At 40.4% G+C, this 19,632-nt stretch overlaps 1 protein-coding gene across 1 annotated transcript in view; it reads right to left on the bottom strand.

Moving 5' to 3' along the window:
* Nucleotides 1–6,136: 6,136 nt before the first annotated feature.
* The window catches only part of LOC139756702 (uncharacterized), a 294,843-nt gene continuing 281,347 nt past the window's right edge, over nt 6,137–19,632 (bottom strand). Inside the window, exon 17 of the mRNA XM_071676596.1 lies at nt 6,137–6,603. Coding sequence (XP_071532697.1) covers nt 6,467–6,603 — 137 coding nt within the window. The 3' untranslated portion in view covers nt 6,137–6,466. The remainder of the gene's footprint in view (nt 6,604–19,632) is intronic.

The following is a 19,632-nucleotide window of genomic DNA, read 5'->3' as shown; positions in this document are numbered from 1 at the left end:
TGTATTCTAATTTTGGCCTTGTGTAGGACAGAAACAGTTTGTTGAATATTTCCCTATCCATAAACTGAAAGCTATTCTGGTATTTGGTGGAAGACAGTTTGTCTCTTTTACTGTTCTCATAATTTGGAACTCTAGGTGATAGGTTAGGGATGTTGCTGATTCTAAAGCCCTTTTCCTGTTAGATAATAATCATGATAATCGTATGGGGTCTTCTTTCACACTATTCCATCCTCATTACCTATGTGCATCCATGGCTATGCGCAGACAGTGCTAGTTAACTGAGTAGTAAATGTCTCATTACCTATGTGCATCCATGGCTATGCGCAGACAGTGCTAGTTAACTGAGTAGTAAATGTTCAATGTCTTTGTTGCAGTAGTTGTAACATAGGCATGAAGAGTGTTGGAGTATGTTGAAATGTGTTTGTAGTGTTGCATGGATGTGTGATGTCCAGAGCAGAGATAGGGAAGCATGATTTGTATTTATCTGAGGAGTGTGTTAGGACATCAGTTATTTAGTGCTTGTTGGGTTATTTAAGTACCTATGTGTTTTTTTCAGTATCATATTATATACAGTAAATCCCTGTTCTAATGGCCTTCACTGTATCAAAATTCATCTTCTAACAGACTCTTTGAATCTAACTGGATTAAGCTTGGAATGTGACGGACATTTTCTTAAAAGTGTTTCTACGCTAATTTAGTCTTGTAAGATAAGGACCTATCAGACTGAGTTTGGGTTTTAACAGAATAGTCCATCAGTTTCTGACCTCAGTTTAGGACTTTAGTCATCAGGAGAAAGTATGACAATGTGTTGTGCATCACCTGTGCATTTTTTCCCTATTCTGTTCACATAGTGAGTGATATCTCTGCACACCTACACAGATGCGCAATAATCTATTTGTTTTTCATACTTGATCGTCATTTCTCGTATTCATGAGACAGAGCCAGAACAGATGAAAAGGCCTTATTCACTCACATGCATTCTCTGCATGTGTAATGCATCAAAACAGCCCGTGTAGAAAGCGTCCTGAGGTTATACAATAATATAATGTAATATAATTATATAATATAATTATTACATATATTTTTTTTATTATACTTTGTCACTGTCTCCCGCATTAATGAGGTAGCACAAGGAAACAGACGAAAGAATGGCCTAACCCACCCACATACACATGTATGTACATACACGTCCACACATGCACATATACATACCTATACATCTCAACGTGTACATATATATACACACACAGACATATACATATATATACATGTACACACTTCATACTGTCTGCCCTTATTCATTCCCGTCACAACCCCACCACACATGAAATGACAATTCCCACCCCCCCAAATGTGTGCGAGGTAGCGTTAGGAAAAGACAACAAAGGCCACATTTGTTCACACTCAGTCTCTAGCTGTCATGTATAATGCACCGAAACCACAGCTCCCTTTCCACATCCAGTCCCCACAAAACTTTCCATGGTTTACCCCAGATGCTTCACATGCCCTGGTTCAATCCACTGACAGCACATCGACCCAGGTATACCACATCGTTCCAATTCACTCTATTCCTTGCATGCCTTTCACCCTCCAGCATATACAGGCCCTGATCACTCAAAATCTTTTTCACTTCATTTTTCCACCTCCAATTTGGTCTCCCACTTCTCCTCGTTCCCTCCATCTCTGACACAAATATCTCTTTGTCAATCTTTCCTCACTCATTCCCTCCATGTGACCAAACCATTTCAAAACACCCTCTCCTGCTCTCTCAACCACACTCCTTTTATTACCAAACATCTCTCTTACCCTTTCATTACTTACTCGATCAAACCACCTCACACCACATACTGTCCTCAAACATCTCATTTCCAGCACCTCTACCCTCCTTGACACTATCTATAGCCCATGCCTCGCAACCATATAACATTGTTGGAACCACTATTTCTACAAACGTACCCATTTTTGCTTTCCAAGATAATGTTCTCGACTTCCACACATTTTTCAATGCACCCAGAACTTTCGCCCCCTTCCCCACACTATGATTCACTTCCGCTTCCATGGTTCCATCCGCTGCCAAATCCACACCCATATATCTAAAACACTTCACTTCCTCCAGTATTTCTCCATTCAAACTTACCTCCCAATTGACTTGTCCCTCAACCCTACTGTACCTAATAACCTTGCTCTTATTCACATTTACTCTCAGCTTTCTTCTTTCACACACTTTACCAAACTCAGTCACCAGCTTCTGCAGTTTCTCACATGAATCAGCCACCAGCACTGTATCATCAGCGAACAACAACTGACTTTTCCCAAGCTCTCTCATCCACAACAGACTGCATACTTGCCCCTCTTTCCAAAACTTCTGCATTCACCTCCCTAACAACCCCATCCATAAACAAATTTAACAACCATGGAGACATCATGCACCCCTCCTGCAAACCAACATTCACTGAGAACCAATCACTTTCCTCTCTTCCCACTCATACACATGCCTTACATCCTCAATAAAAACTTTTCACTGCTTCTAACAACTTATACCCTCAATACCCTCCTATATAATTTCCCAGAAATACTCAACAAACTTATACCTCTGTAATTTGAGCACTCACTTTTGTCCCCTTTCCTTTTGTACAATGGCACTATGCAAGCATTCCGCCAATCCTCAGGCACCTCACCATGAGTCATACATACATTAAATAACCTTACCAACCAGTCAGCAATACAGTCACCCCCTTTTTCAATAAATTCCACTGCAATACAATCCAAACCCACTGCCTTGCCGGCTTTCACCTTCCGCAAAGCTTTTTCTACCTCTTCTCTGTTTACCAAATCATTCCCCCTGACCTTCTCACTTTGCACAATACCTTGACCAAAACACCCTATATCTGTCACTCTATCATCAAACACATTCAACAAACCTTCAAAATACTCACTCCATCTCCTTCTCACATCACCTCTACTTGTTATCACCTCCCCATTAGCCCCCTTCACAGATGTTCCCATTTGTTCCCTTGTCTTATGCACTTTATTTACCTCCTTCCAAAACATCTTTTTATTCTCCCTAAAATTTAATGATACTCTCTCACCCCAACTCTCATTTGCCCTCTTTTTCACCTCTTGCGCTTTTCTCTTGACCTCCTGCCTCTTTCATTTATACATCTCCCACCCATTTGCATTATTTCGCTGCAAAAATCGTCCAAATGCCTCTCTCTTCTCCTTCACTAATAATCTTACTTCTTCATCCCACCACTTACTACCCTTTCTAAGCTGCCCACCTCCCACCCTTCTCATGCCACAAGCTTCTTTTGCGCAAGCCATCACTGCTTTCCTAAATACATCCCATTCCTCCCCCACTCCCCTTATGTCCTTTGTTCTCACCTTTTTCCATTCTGTATTCAGACTCTCCTGGTACTTCCTCACACAAGTCTCCATCCCAAGCTCACTTACTCTCACCACTCTATTCACCCCAACATTCTCTTCTTTTCTGAAAACCTCTGCATTTCTCCACCTTCGCCTCCACAGGATAATGATCAGACATCCCTCCAGTTGCACCTCTCAGGAAATTAACATCCAAAAGTCTCTCTCGCGTGCCTATCAATTAACACGTAATCCAATGAAGCTCTCTGGCCATCTCTTCTACTTACATATGTATACTTATGTATATCTCTCTTTTTAAACCAGGTATTCCCAATCACCAGTCCTTTTTCAGCACACAAGTCTACAAGCTCTTCACCATTTCCATTTACAACACTGAACACCTCATGTACACCAATTATTCCGTCAACTGCCACATTACTCACCTTTGCATTTAAATCACCCATCACTGTAACCCGGTCTTGTGCATCAAAACTACTAACACATTCACTCAGCTGCCCTCAAAATACTTGCCTCTCTCATGATCTTTCTTCTCATGCCCAGGTGCATATGCACCAATAATCACCCATCTCTCTCCATCCACTTTCAGTTTTACCCACACCAATTTGGAGTTTACTTTCTTACACTTTATCACATACTCCCGCTACTCCTGTTTCAGGAGTAGTGCTACTCCTTCCCTTGCTCTTGTCCTCTCACTAACCCCTGACTTTACTCCCAAGACATTCCCAAACCACTCTTCCCCTTTACCCTTGAGTTTCGTTTCACTCAGAGCCAAAACATCCAGGTTCCTTTCCTCAAACATACTACCTATCTCTCCATTTGCTCATCTTGGTTACATCTACACACATTTAGACACCCCAATCTGAGCCTTCGAGGAGAATAAACACTCCCTGTATGACTCCGTCTTCTGTTTCCCCTTTTAGAATATTAAAATACAAGGAGGGGAGGGTTTCTAGCCCCCTGCTCCCGTCCCCTTTAGTCGCCTTCTACGACACATGAGGAATATAATATAATATAATTGGGAGGTATGTTTGAATGGAGAAAAACTGGAGGAAGTGAAGTGTTTTAGATGTCTGGGAGTGGATTTGGCAGCGGATGGAACCATGGAATAGGAAGTGCATCATAGGGTGGGGCAGGAGGCGAAAGTTCTGGGAGCGTTGAAAAATGTGTGAAGTCAAGAACGTTATCTTGGAGAGCAAAAATGGGTATGTTTGAAGGAATAGTGGTTCCAACAATGTTATATGGTTGCGAGGCGTTGGCTATAGATATAGTTGTGCGGAGGAGGGTGGATGTGCTGGAAATGAGATATTTGAGGACAATATGTGGTGTGAGGTGGTTTGATTGAGTAAGTAATAATAGTGTAAGAGAGATGTGTGGTAATAAAAAGAGTGTGGTTGAGAGAGCAGAAGAGGGTGTGTTGAAATGATTTGGTCACATGGAGAGAATGAGTGAGGAAAGATTGACTAAGAGGATATATGTGTCAGAGGTGGAGGGAGCGAGGAGAAGTGGGAGACCAAATTGGAGGTGGAAAGATGGAGTGAAAAAGATTTTGAGTGATCGGGGCCTGAACATGCAGGAGGGTGAAAGGCATGCAAGGAATAGAGTGAATTGGAGCGATGTGGTATACCGGGGTCGACGTGCTGTCAATGGATTGAACCAGGGCATGTGAAGCGTCTGGGGTAAACCATGGAAAGTTCTGTGGGGCCTGAATGTGGAAAGGGAGCTGTGGTTTTGGTGCATTATACATGATAGCTAGAGACTGAGTGTGAACGAATGTGGCCTTTGTTGTATTTTCCTAGCATTACCTCATGCACACGCGGGGGGAGGAGGTTGTTATTTCATGTGTGGCGGGGTGGCGATGGGAATGAATAAAGGCAGACAGTTCGAATTATGTACATGTGTATATATGTATATGTCTGTGTGTGTATATGTATACGTTGAGATGTATAGGTATGTATATTTGTGTGTGTAGACGTGTATGTATATACATGTGTATGTGGGTAGGTTGGGCCATTCTTTCGTCTGTTTCCTTGCGTTACCTTGCTAACGCAGGAGACAGCGACAAAGTAAAATGAATAATAATAATAATAACTGGTTGTGTGCAGTCACTGAAAAATTACTCTGTACCTTTACGGGGTTATACAATATGACACACTGGACCAAGAACACTGATATCAAACGCGACATATGGCACATGTTGGTAGCCCTGGCCTCCTGAGTTGCCAATTACTCTATAGTACATAATTACTACTATGTAATTTAGTGTATCTGCATGCACAGTGTGCTTCACAATACAATTAAAGAAGTATAAACCCTATGATTATACAAATATAAGAAATGGGAATCCAAAGCATCAGGCAAAGCCAAATGGTCCTTAAAAAAGAATGTGTAATGTTATACCAGCATAGTAGTTGCAAAAACCAAGTCATGTGCTAGAAAAGAAAATGTGTGGTAGCTGGCTAGTTGCTTTTACTGTTGTATGATATTTTATAATAAGCAAGCGATGGAATGCAATATAACATTGACCTTCGTGATAGATGAAGGATTAGGTATAGCAACATAATAGTAATCAAGTTAATGGAATGGCCTTGATTAAGAACTTAGCTGCCTGTGCTGTCTCAGCTAATGTAAAAAAAAAAGGAGGCGCAGGACTTGCAATCATTGCTTCTAAGGCATATATCACAGGGGTTGCCATTATATTGTATTCGTTCATGTACTGGTGTAAACGGTTAATGGCATGTTAGAAAAGGCAAACATGTTTAACCAGAAGTGAATTCACTTTTATTTCCATCAATAATTAGTGTAAGCACTCCCTGTTTCTATGACACAATTTAACCTATCAGGCGAGGACATGCACACATCCTGGATGAAAGCCTATCCAACTGGGTATCTCATATCTTCCCATGCCATACCCATGCTCAGCTACAGTTGGGATATGGTGGGGGCGAGCTTCCTTGACAAGTGGATTTTGAAACCAACTCTGTACAACATTGTTCAAGTGTATGGGAGAGTTGTCTTACACGAGGAAGAATGTTGTCAGGGTAGAGTAAGCGCTCCACTGAAAGAAGCAGGACCTCCTCCAGAAGCTCTATGTACTAAATGCCTTCGAACTAGCCTGGACCAACATCTGCCAGCTCCCCAACACCACCTGTGTGAATCCATCCAAATAACCCACCACAAACTCTGCCACTTCTCTGGGTTCCAACCACATGTCTGGCTTCATACCTGGGAAAATACATAATGATTGATGAAAGACCTTAACTAAGCAATGCCATCTTAGCTCAGAAGGATGAGTAAAATATGAGTGGTAAAATATTTCACTTGTTACATAACACTGACTTGTCTACGTAATGAGTATAAAAAAAATGACAAGATATGGAACAATAATCTGTCATTAATAAAGAATCTATCATATCTAATTAATAACCTACACTTACACCAATGCGCTAGGGCTACAGTGTGCTTGGAATCTCCAACCGACCTAGCAATCTCACCACTGATAAGGTCCACTTCATGTTGTGCGATGAATGATGCATGTGTTTTCTCTAAGGTCTTCATATCGTCTTACATAGCAATGACAAAAATAAACATTATGACTCCTACAGCTTGCTCCAAAGCTCAACCCCAAGCAGAGTAAACACATTTTGTTTCCAACACATTCAATAAATTGTATTCATGTAGTACATTTTGTTAAGTAAAAGTTAGTGCTACTTAGCGCAAAATAGCATTGACATTGTCTTCAATGCTTTTCACAACCAGTTACCCCCAGTTAAGCGTCATCATCTAGGGCAAAATAAACATTTATCATAGCTCAAATCATGACCCATTCCCTTCTCTCCAGCAACTCGTTCAGAAACTACCAACCTCACCAAATAATCACAGCTACTGTTACCATGATCATTGCAAATGGAATCAGAGCCAATGGTGCAGAAAAAATCTTTAGTTACTGTACCATAACAAAACTTAATCATGCAGTATACTGATTCACAATTATACACACACGTCATGCATGAATGCATATATGACAACTTTTAAATATGTACATTCTGTGTATAGTGTGTAGCAAACATGCATGCACCTGTAGTGTGCATACTATGTTTGTAGATATGTATGTAAGAGTATATATATGTACAAATGTATAAATGTGCCATTCTTTAGGTAGTATACTCATAAATGTGAATAAAATTTCACATGAAAGTAAGTAATATTGTGGGGAAAAAAAAGCCCTTTCTGCCATAGGAATCCTTTTTTCTCTACTTTTTTGGCACATTCATACCTGCATCAATTAAAGAACTACTAAATACTCTTAAGCCTGATAAGAAATTCAACTCAGTTACTATATCCTTTACTGTTTCCCCTTATCTTTTTTTTCCTGTTTCCTTACTTCCCTCTTCCATCTAGTATATACAGCAAGAACCAACCATCACTTTCTTTACATACTTCCAAGAAACAAATATTATGCTGTACTAATATGACAAGCCAAACTAACAAGTAGAAATCTGCAAATGCTTTGGTACACCTCTTCGTCACATAATGAAATAGAGACATTCCTGAAAAGTTGACCTCTAAGCAAAATTCATGTAAAGTAAACCTGTTCTCCTATGGACTTTGATTACATAAATAGAGATGCAATACTGTGGAAAAGAAAATTTGACCACAGGACAAAATGAAAACAAACTTAATAATATACAAATCCTTTGTTAAACACATAAATAATAAAAATTTCATTATGCTCATTTATGCATATGGTGGTGGTACAACCCATATCCATATGTTGTAAAACTATGTATAATAATATACTGTATTGTATAAATCAATGTTCTATTTCAGTACAATCAATAATATATGAAATAAGATATCTAGGCATTTACTCCATAAACATCTCTACTGCATCATGAAGGAACTTAAGTAATTTTGTTTCCTCAAGGGAGAAGGAATCCATCACATTTATATTTAAAATATTTATCGTTCTACTGCTCAAAAAGTATACAGCCAATCTCATGAGTTAAGATGGAAGGGAGAGCTAAGGTGATGGTGGCAAAGTATGAAACAGAGGGGAGGCAGGTGGCTGGGGAATAACCAACATTACCCAACCCTCCCCCCCCCACTCGCCTACTTCACCACTAGTATCCCTCACAGTTGGCTCATTTGACTGATTGTTCTTGTGTGGATCTCTTCCCTTCTTCATTTTACATCTGATAGTTGTACAATATATCCTATACTATTACTGTTCATGATAAACACGAATGACAAACATGACAGAATCGATACCAGTAAGAGATGAGGTAGAATCTCCACCAAACGACAAGTTATGCTCATACTCAAATCACAGTACTTCTGTCAGATTACCATGTGGAAAATTCACCAAATCTAGCAAATTTGAAAGCCTATATGGCAAATTTTCAGGTTTATCCAAGGCAATCAAGTGATTTCTAGGACATACACCAACTGTAGCTCACAACAACCATATCCAAGTGAGTATGCAATCTGGTTCTAGTGTTAATTGCCCTTGTCATCTACACTATTTTCACACACTACACATACATATATTCATATTCATCACTATGCATAATCAGGTGCAGTGCGTATAAACTGCCTCTTATAAATGTCATGAACAAGTGATAAAATTCAGTCGGTACTGATAGGACAACACTTCAGGAATGTATCCCTATCTTTTTTATGTTACAGCGCCAGATAACTTACGTAACATATCTGTATAAGGAAATTACACGAGTGAGAAGAAGGGTAGTAAAAGAGAGAGTGAAGCTGGAAAAGAGACCTGAGTGAAGAAAAACTAGAAGAGATTATGTGTAGATTGACAAAAGGTAAGAGTATACAAAGCTAAGGGAGTGGATGAGGAGTGACAGGCATTCAAGGAAGCAGTGATGACATGTCTGAGAGAAGCATGTGGCATGTGAAAGGTTGGCAGATGAAAAAGTGTAGTGAGTGGTGGGATGACAAAGTTACACTGCAATTGAGAAAGAAAAAACAGGCATATGGGCAGTGCTTAAAGGAAAGGAGTGCAGTGGAAAGGTGCAAAGGTTGAAAAAGAAGTGCAAATGAGAGCTGGTATGAATGAGTATCAGCAAAATTTAGGGAGAATAATAAAATATTTTGGAAGGAGGTTAACAGTGTGAGAAAAGCAAAAGAACAAATTGGTTAAGGTGGCAAAAACAGAAGAGATGGAGTGAATTTTCAACTCAGGGAGAATGTTGAATGCACTTCATAACAGTGGTAGGACTGCAAAAATAGGGAGTTTGGGTCAAAGAATTATGTGAAGTAAAAGTCATAGCAAGGGGTTTGGTGAAAAGAAAAGAGGTGGTGAAAGATGAAATGTGGCAAGGCAAATGGAGTGGATGATATAGCAGTTGAATTAATTTATGTGAATATGTTGAATGAATTATGTGAATATGTTGCTGACTGGTTATCTAGGATTTTCAATGTATGCATAGACCATGGTGAGGCCCATAGCAGTTGGCAGAATGCTCATATGGTGCCACTGTATAAAGGCAAGGGAGAAAAAGATGAGTGTTCAAATTACAGAGGTATAAGTTTGTTAAGTGTATCTGGCAAGCTATCTGTAAGAATGGTGATTGAGAGGGTGGTGGCATGTACAGAGAATTAGGCTGGGAGGAAAGAATGTGGTTTCAGAAGTAGTAAAGGATATGTGGGGTGTGTGCTTTGAAGAATGTGAGAAAAACTTAAAAACGAGGATTAGTGTAGATTAGTGTATGCCATATATGGATCTGGAGAAAGTATATAATTGGGATGATAGGGATGCTTTGTTGAAGGTTTTATGAGTATATGCTGTGGAAGGAGAGGTATTAAAAGCAGTGAAAAGTTTTTATCATGAGCGTATGGCATGCATGCGAGTAGTTAAGAGAAGGATGAGGGGTTCCAAGTGAAGGTGGGTTTCAGGCAGGAGTATTTAGTATGTTTATGGATGGGGTGGTGACAGAGGTAAATGCAGGGGTCTTGGAGAGAGGGGCAGGTATGCAGCCTATTTGAGGTAAGAGGGGGCCTGGCGGGTGAGTCAGTTGTTGTTTACTGAGGACACAACACTGATAGCAGCAGGGTCAAGTGATAACCTACATAGCTGGCCTTGAATTTGGAAGGGTATGTGAAAAGGGAACGTTGAGTTAATGTGAGTAATAGCAAGGTTTATTAGATTTAGAAGGGCAAAGAAAAATGCTAGCTAGGGTTTGAGCTTGAATGGAGAAAACTTGTAAGTACAGTGTTTTGATAACTAGGAATGGACAAGGCAGTGAATGGAGCAACTGAAGTTGATGTGAGTCATAGAGTGGATATGGAAGCATTAAGGAATATGTGGAAAGAGTGGTCACTACGTAGGAAGGCAAAAATTGTATGTCTGAAGGTTGAATGGAAGTGAGTTATGAGTTACAGACGAGAATGTATGAGGGGATGAATATGTTGGAAATGAAATGTTTAAGGACAATGTGTCGTGTGAGGAGAGTTGATAAAGTAAGTAATGACTGGGTAAGAAAGAGGTGAGGAAATAAGAAAAGTATGGTGGACAGAACTGAAAATGGTGTAATGCAATGGTTTGAACATAAGGTAAGAATGAGTGGAGAGGTTGACAAAGAGGGTATATGTGTAAGAAGTGGAGTCGACAGGGAGGATGGGGTGACCGAATGGGAGAAGGAAGGATGGGGGGAATAAGATTTTGAGTGCTCAGGGCCTGAACACGCATGAGAGTGAAAGGCGTGTACAAGATAAAGTGAAGTGGAGCGAAGTGGTATACAAGGGTTGACTAAACTAGTGAATATGATCCAGCAAGAGGAAACCAAGTTATGGTCTGTGAAACCTGGATGTGGATAGGGACCTGTGGTTTTGGTGTGAACAAAGAGACCCATTCTTCATTCATCTGTTCCCAGCACTACCTCACTAATATGACAATGAATAAGTATGAAAAAAGTAAAGTGAAAGATGCTTTCAAGGCTTGGGACCTGAACATGCAGAGGGTGCAAGGCATGCAAGGGAGAGAGGCAATTGGTGCAATGATGTGTGATATGGGGTACAACATGCTTTCAGTGGGCTGAACCTAGGCATATGAAACAGTCAGGAAAAACCACATAAAAGTTTGTATGGCACTGGTTGTGGATAGGAGGCTTTGGTTTCAGTGCATTATACATGACTGCTTGAAGTGGAATTGGGTGAATGGGGCCACTTCTTCACCTATTCCTAGCACTATCTTGTAACACAGGTAATGGCACCTTGAATACAATATTCAGGTCTGAATGTTCTTGATATCTAATGCACATTTTTGTGCAAAAATTGGGTTGAGAAATCTGCTGAAATACTTTCCCCTTTCAACCCACTGAATTGAGTAACTGGGTTTCACCACCTAATAGTCTGCCAAAATTTTTGAATTTTCATACAACACATCTTCAACGTAAAGCAATGACTGGGTGTATCAGCATGTGTATCAACTGTTGAGGAAAGTGAAAAAGAAGAAGAATAGAGAAAGGTGAAGAAATGAGTGATTTACAGTATCAAGAGGGTGGATAGCCCATGACCCCACCATTCTTGCAGTTGGCACTTTTTTAAGGATGTAATACCAGGATGATGAAAGACTTTCGTGTAACATATGATAGTGATGAGCTAGAATATTTCTAAGCATGTTCTGACTGCAAAGTATTATTGATTTAGTGTAAGTAGTGCCTGTACAAGAAATAAGAAAAGAATGTAACATCAAATTCCCGAAAAAAATAAACAGGATCTCTTTGTTATCCTCTCTTACCTTCAGGTGTAGAGGGATTGCCCTGACATGATTTTTACATCCCTTGCTTATGCTTATTTTTAGTGTGCATAGTGCAATATTTCTTCATATGTTCATGTTCTATTTATCTTTCTATATATCTGATGTTTGTTCCCACCTAGAATTCCCTCAAGGGGTGGCCATGACAATAGTTTCAATAACTAGTGAACTCTAGTGCTGCTTCTCAGCCTTTAGTACCTCACCTGGAACAGGCCACTGGCAGAGGGAAACTCTAGCACAGTGCTTGCAAAGACTTCTACCTAATGTTCCTAATGACTAATCCCATGTTATTCACCATCATGCTGTGTCTGTTTACAAAATAAAAATATTTTGTAGTACCAAGTTCATGAAAAATAAAGAAAAAAAATCTTCATGTCTTCCCCCACTTATCATGAGGTGTCAGATGTGTTGTCCATATTCCCTGCTGCTACTCACTCACGAGTATAACAAGCAACACAAAGGTTGTTATAAGCTTTTTGTGTGCTTTCTTTTTCTTTCATTACTTCAGCATGCCTATGTACCAATTCATAGCGTGTATTTCATCTTTCGTTTTACTATGGGATGGGAAGATTATGGACATACTACCAGCATTTAAGGATCGATCATTGTGATACCTCCTTCCTATCCTCAGAGCCATGCTGTAGAATTTGCTCCATACATTTGTCTTTTCCTCTTCCTTTAAACTTTCTACCATTAACTGTGGCTGGGTCATTTACAACACTATTCTACTTTCTGTCCACTCTGAGATGTATACACTAAAAACTCTAAATAGCCTGCCTCAGCTTCCATTCAAAAAATATAGCCATTATAAATTGTTGTGGCATCCCACAATCTAATGTATTTCCATATACTGGTCAGTCAATACAGAGATGTCATGAAGACCTGTTTGAGACCTGAACACCTCAAATTATGTAATTGTGAAGCTGATGAAAACCCATAATATTCATTTACGACAAACACACTTACAAAAATACCCCTTATCTTAATAAGTATGCCTCACAGTAATTTTGGTGTATTCTATATGCCTGCCAGCAAAGCAGTTTAAGGTAAAGAATGTGTAGAAGGCGACTAAAAGGGGAGGGAGCGGGGGGCTGGAAATCCTCCCCTCTCGTTTTTTTTTTTTTAAATTTTCCAAAAGAAGGAACAGAGGGGGCCAGGTGAGGATATTCAAAAAAAGGCCCAGTCCTCTGTTCCTAACGCTACCTCGCTAACGCGGGAAATGGCGAATAGTTTAAAAGAAAGAAAATATTCAACTGCAATGATCAACAACTTATGAAGACATCTATTAGAATATATGAGAATATCCTACATATACAGTGTTCAGTGAAAGTGCTAAGAGTCAAATCTACAAAAATAAATGCAAAGGCCAAATTAATTTCTTAATCTTTTCTTTTTTATGTCCATTCACTTGAGATGGCCTTATTTAGGGCACCAGAGAGCACATGGAATGGACATGGTAGAGAATGGAACCATGGAAGCATATTTGAATCGTAAGGGTGGGTGAGGGTATAAAGCTTTTGGAAGCACTGAGGAATACCTGGAAAGAAAAGGTTTTTGTGAAGGCAAAAACAAGTAAGCTTGAAGGTATAAGTCCCAACATTGTTGTATAAATGCAAGGTATGGGTTATAGAAGCAAATCTGCCAAGAAGGATGGGTGTGTTGGAACTGAAATGCTTAAGGACAACATGAGGTGTGAGGTGGTTTGATCAAGTAAGAATTTAAAGGGTAAAAGAGAGGTGTGGTAATAAGAAGGGCGTGGCTGAGAGAGCTGAAGATGGTGTGCTGAAATGGTTTGGGTATATGGATAGTATGAGTGAGGATTGGCTGACAAATAGGATATATGTGTCAGAACAGGATGAGAAAAGAAGGGAGAGACAAAACAAGAGATTGAAGGATGCATTGAAAAAGATGTTTTCATTAGGGCCTGAACTTGCAAGATAGTGATATGCATGTATGGGATGGAGAAAATTGGAACTATGGAGTGTAAAGGAATGAATCAGGGAATATGAAGTGGCCCGAAGAAATTGTGAAAAAATCTGAGACCTATGGTTTCTGTGTATTGAACATGACAGCTATTAGAGAAGGGATGTGAGCAAAAGAAGCCTCTCTTCACTGCTCTTGATACTACCTTGCTAATGCGGGAACAGCAAAAAAGTATAAAAAGCAATATATATGTATTCATGTCTATTTATCATACTTTGTCGCTGTCTCCCGCGTTAGCTAAGTAGCGCAATGAAACAGACGAAAGAATGGCCCAACCCACCCACATACACATGCATATACATACACGCACATATACATACCTATACATCTCATGGTATATATATACACAGACATATACATATATACACAGGTACCTAATTCATACTGCCTGCCCTTATTCATTAATTCATACTGTCTGCCCTTATTCATTCCCGTTGCCACCCCGCCACACAAATAACAACCCCCTCCCCACGCATGTGTGCAAGGTAGCGCTAGGAAAAGACAACAAAGGCCACATTCGTTCACACTCAGTCTCTAGCTGTCTGTATAGTGCACCGAAACCACAGCTCCCTTTCCACATCCAGGCCCCACAAAACTTTCCATGGTTTAGCCAAGACGCTTCACATGCCCTGGTTCAATCCGTTGACAGCACATCCATCCCGGTATACCACATCGTTCCAATTCACTCTATTCCTTGCACGCCTTTCACCCTCCTGCATGTTCAGGCCCCGATCACTCAAAATCTTTTTCACTCCATCTTTCCACCTCCAATTTGGTCTTTCACTTCTCCTCGTTCCCTCAACCTCTGACACATATATCCTCTTGGTCAATATTTCCTCACTCATTCTCTCCATGTGACCAAACAATTTCAATACACCCACTTCTGCTTTCTCAACCACACTCTTTTTATTACCACACATCACTCTTACCCTATTATTACTTACTCGATCAAACCACCTCAAACCACATATTGTCCTCAAATATCTCATTTCCAGCACATCCACCCTCCTGCGCACAACTCTATCCATAGCCCACACCTCGCAACCATACAACATTGTTGGAACCACTATTCCTTCAAACGTACCCATTTTTGCTTTCTAAGACAATGTTCTTGACTTCCACACATTCTTCAAGGCTCCGAGAATTTTCGCCCCCTCCCCCACCCTATGATTCACTTCCGCTTCCATGGTTCCATCAGCTGCCAAATCCACTCCCAAATATCTAAAACACTTTACTTCCTCCAGTTTTTCTCCATTCAAACTTACCTCCCAATTGACTTGACCCTCAACCCTACTGTACCTAATAACCTTGCTCTTATTCACATTTACTCTCAGCTTTCTTCTTTCACACACTTTACCAAACTCAGTCACCAGTTTCAGCAGTTTCTCACCCAAATCAGCCACCAGCGCTGTATCATCAGTGAACAACAACTGACTCATTTCCCAAGCTCTCTCATCCACAACAGACTGCATACTTGCCCCTCTTGCATTCACCTCCCTAACAACCCCATCCATAAACAAATTAAACAACCATGGAGACATCACACATCCCTGCCACAAACCTACATTTACAGAGAACCAATCACTTTCCTCTCTTCCTACACGTACACATGCCTTACACCCTTGATAAAAACTTTTCACTACTTCTAACAACTTGCCTCCTACACCATATATTCTTAATACCTTCCACAGAGCATCTCTATCAACTCTATCATATGCCTTCTCCAGATCCATAAATGCTACATACAAATCCATTTGCTTTTCTAAGTATTTCTTACATACATTCTTCAAAGCAAACACCTGATCCAAAAATCCTCTACCACTTCTGAACCCACACTGCTCTTCCCCAATCTGATGCTCTGTACATGCCTTCACCCTCTCAATCAATACCCTCCCATATAATTTACCAGGAATACTCAACAAACTTATACCTCTGTAATTTGAGCACTCACTCTTATACCCTTTGCCTTTGTACAATGGCACTATGCAAGCATTCCGCCAATCCTCAGGCACCTCACCATGAATCATACATATATTAAATAACCTTACCAACCAGTCAACAATACAGTCACCCCCTTTTTTAATAAATTCCACTGCAATACCATCCAAACCCGCTGCCTTGCTGGCTTTCATCTTCCGCAATGCTTTTACTACCTCTTCTCTGTTTACCAAATCATTCTCCCTAACCCTCTCACTTTGCACACCACCTCGACCAAAACACCCTATATCTGCCACTCTATCATCAAACACATTCAACAAACCTTCAAAATACTCACTCCATCTCCTTCTCACATCACCACTACTTGTTATCACCTCCCCATTAGCCCCCTTCACTGATGTTCCCATTTGTTCCCTTGTCTTACGCTCTTTATCTACCTCCTTCCAAAACATCTTTTTATTTTCCCTAAAATTTAATGATACTCTCTCACCCCATCTCTCATTTGCCCTCTTTTTCACCTCTCGCACCTTTCTCTTGACCTCCTGTCTCTTTCTTTTATACATCTCCCACTCATTCGCAATATTCCCCGGTAAAGATCGTCCAAATGCCTCTCTCTTCTCTTTCACTAATAAGCTTATTTCTTCATCCCACAACTCACTACTCTTTCTAATCTGCCCACCTCCCACGCTTCTCATGCCACAAGCATCTTTTGCGCAAGCCAACACTGCTTCCCTAAATACATCCCATCCCTCCCCCACTCCCCTTACCTCCTTTGTTCTCACCTTTTTCCATTCTGTACTCAGTCTCTCCTGGTACTTCCTCACACAAGTCTCCTTCCCAAGCTCACTTACTCTCACCACTCTCTTCACCCCAACATTCACTCTTCTTTTCTGAAAACCTCTACAAATCTTCACCTTCGCCTCCACAAGATAATGATCAGACATCCCTCCAGTTGCACCTCTCACCATATTAACATCCAAAAGCCTCTCTTTCGCGCGCCTATCAATTAACACGAAATCCAATAATGCTCTCTGGCCATCTCTCCTACTTATATATGTATACTTACATATATCTCGCTTTTTAAACCAGGTATTCCCAATCACCAGTCCTTTTTCAGCACATAAATCTACAAGCTCTTCACCATTTCCATTTACAACACTGAACACCCCATGTATACCAATTATTCCCTCAACTGCCACATTACTCACCTTTGCATTCAAATCACTCATCACTATAACCTGGTCCCGTGCATCAAAACCACTAACACACTCATTCAGCTGCTCCCAGAACACTTGCCTATCATGATCTTTTTTCTCATGCCCAGGTGCATAAGCACCAATAATCACCCATCTCTCTCCATCCACTTTCAGTTTTACCCATATCAATCTAGAGTTTACTTTCTTACACTCTACCACATACTCCCACCACTCCTGTTTCAGGAGTAGCGCTACTCCTTCCCTTGCTCTTGTCCTCTCACTAACCCCTGACTTTACTCCCAAGACATTCCCAAACCACTCTTCACCTTTACCCTTGAGCTTCGTTTCACTCAGAGCCAAAACATCCAGGTTCCTTTCCTCAAACATACTACCTATCTCTCCATTTTTCTCATCTTGGTTACATCCACACACATTTAGACACACCAATCTGAGCCTTCGAGGAGGATGAGCACTTCCCGTGTGACTCCTTCTGTTCCCCTCTTAGAAAGTTAAAATATAAGGAGGGGAGGGTTTCTAGCCCTCCGCTCCTGTCCCCTTTAGTTGCCTTCTACGACACGTGAGGAATATATATATGTATATATATATATATATATATATATATATATATATATATATATATATATATATATATATATATATATATATATACATATATATCATACTCAACCTCCGTCTCCTGCGTTAGCAAGGTAGCGCAAGGAAACAGTCGATGAATGGCCCAACCCACCTACACACACACGCACATATACATACTTATACATTTCAATATATACACACACGTACATACACAGGCATATACATTTATACATTGTACATATCCATACTTACTGCCTTCATCCATTTCCGTCGCCACCCTGCAACACACAAAATAGCATCCCCCCTCCTTCATCAAGACAGCACCAGGAAAAGGTAATGAAAGACCACAATCGTTCATACACAATATCCAGCTATCATGTGTAATGCACCAAAACCATAGATCCCTTTCCAAGTCCAGGCCCCAAAGACCTTTCCAAGGATTACCCCAGACGCTTCACATGCCCTGGTTCAATCAATGGACAGCATGTTGACCCTGGAATACCACATCGCTCCAATTCACTCTATTCCTTGCACGCCTTTCACCCTCCTGTATGTTCTGGTCCTGATCGCTCAAAATCTTTTTCACTCCACCCTTCCACCTCCAATTTGGTCTCCCACTACTCCTTCTTCACTCCATCTCTGACACATGTATCCTCTTTGTCAATCACTCCATGTCTACACATATATCCTCTTTGTCAATCACTCCATGTCTACACATATATCCTCTTTGTCAATCTTTCCTCACTCATTCTCTCCATGTATCCAAATCACTTCAACACACCCTGTTCTGCTCTGGCAACCACACTCTTCTCATTACCATACATCACTCTTACCCTTTCATTACTTACTCGATCAAAACACCTCACACCACATACCGTCCTCAAACATTTCATTTCCACCACATCCACCCTCCTCCACACAACCCTATCCATAGCCCATACCTTGCAACCATATAACATTGCTGGAACCACTATATATATATACATATATATATATATATATATATATATATATATATATATATATATATATATATATATATAGGTTTGGATGGTATTGCAGTGGAATTTATCAAAAAAGGGGGTGACTGTATTATTGACTGGTTGGTAAGGTTATTTAATGTATGTTTGACTCATGGTGAGGTGCCTGAGGATTGGCGGAATGCGTGCATAGTGTCATTGTACAAAGGCAAAGGGGATAAGAGTGAGTGCTCAAATTACAGAGGTATAAGTTTGCTGAGTATTCCTGGTAAATTATATGGGAGGGTATTGATTGAGAGGGTGAAGGCATGTACAGAGCATCAGATTGGGGAAGAGCAGTGTGGTTTCAGAAGTGGTAGAGGATGTGTGGATCAGGTGTTTGCTTTGAAGAATGTATGTGAGAAATACTTAGAAAAGCAAATGGATTTGTATGTAGCATTTATGGATCTGGAGAAGGCATATGATAGATTTGATAGAGATGCTCTGTGGAAGGTATTAAGAATATATGGTGTGGGAAGCAAGTTGTTAGAAGCTGTGAAAAGTTTTTTTTTATCGAGGATGTAAGGCATGTGTACATGTAGGAAGAGAGAAAAGTGATTGGTTCTCAGTGAATGTAGGTTTGCGGCAGGGGTGTGTGATGTCTCCATGGTTGTTTAATTTGTTTATGGGTGTTTATGGGTTGTTAGGGAGGTGAATGCAAGAGTTTTGGAAAGAGGGGCAAGTATGAAGTCTGTTGGGGATGAGAGAGCTTGGGAAGTGAGTCAGTTGTTGTTCGCTGATG

This window comes from Panulirus ornatus, chromosome 1 (genome assembly GCF_036320965.1).
Source record: "Panulirus ornatus isolate Po-2019 chromosome 1, ASM3632096v1, whole genome shotgun sequence".
NCBI lineage: Eukaryota > Metazoa > Arthropoda > Malacostraca > Decapoda > Palinuridae > Panulirus > Panulirus ornatus.
The sequence above is the reverse complement of the archived record's forward strand: the minus strand, read 5'-3'. Positions and strand labels throughout refer to the sequence as shown.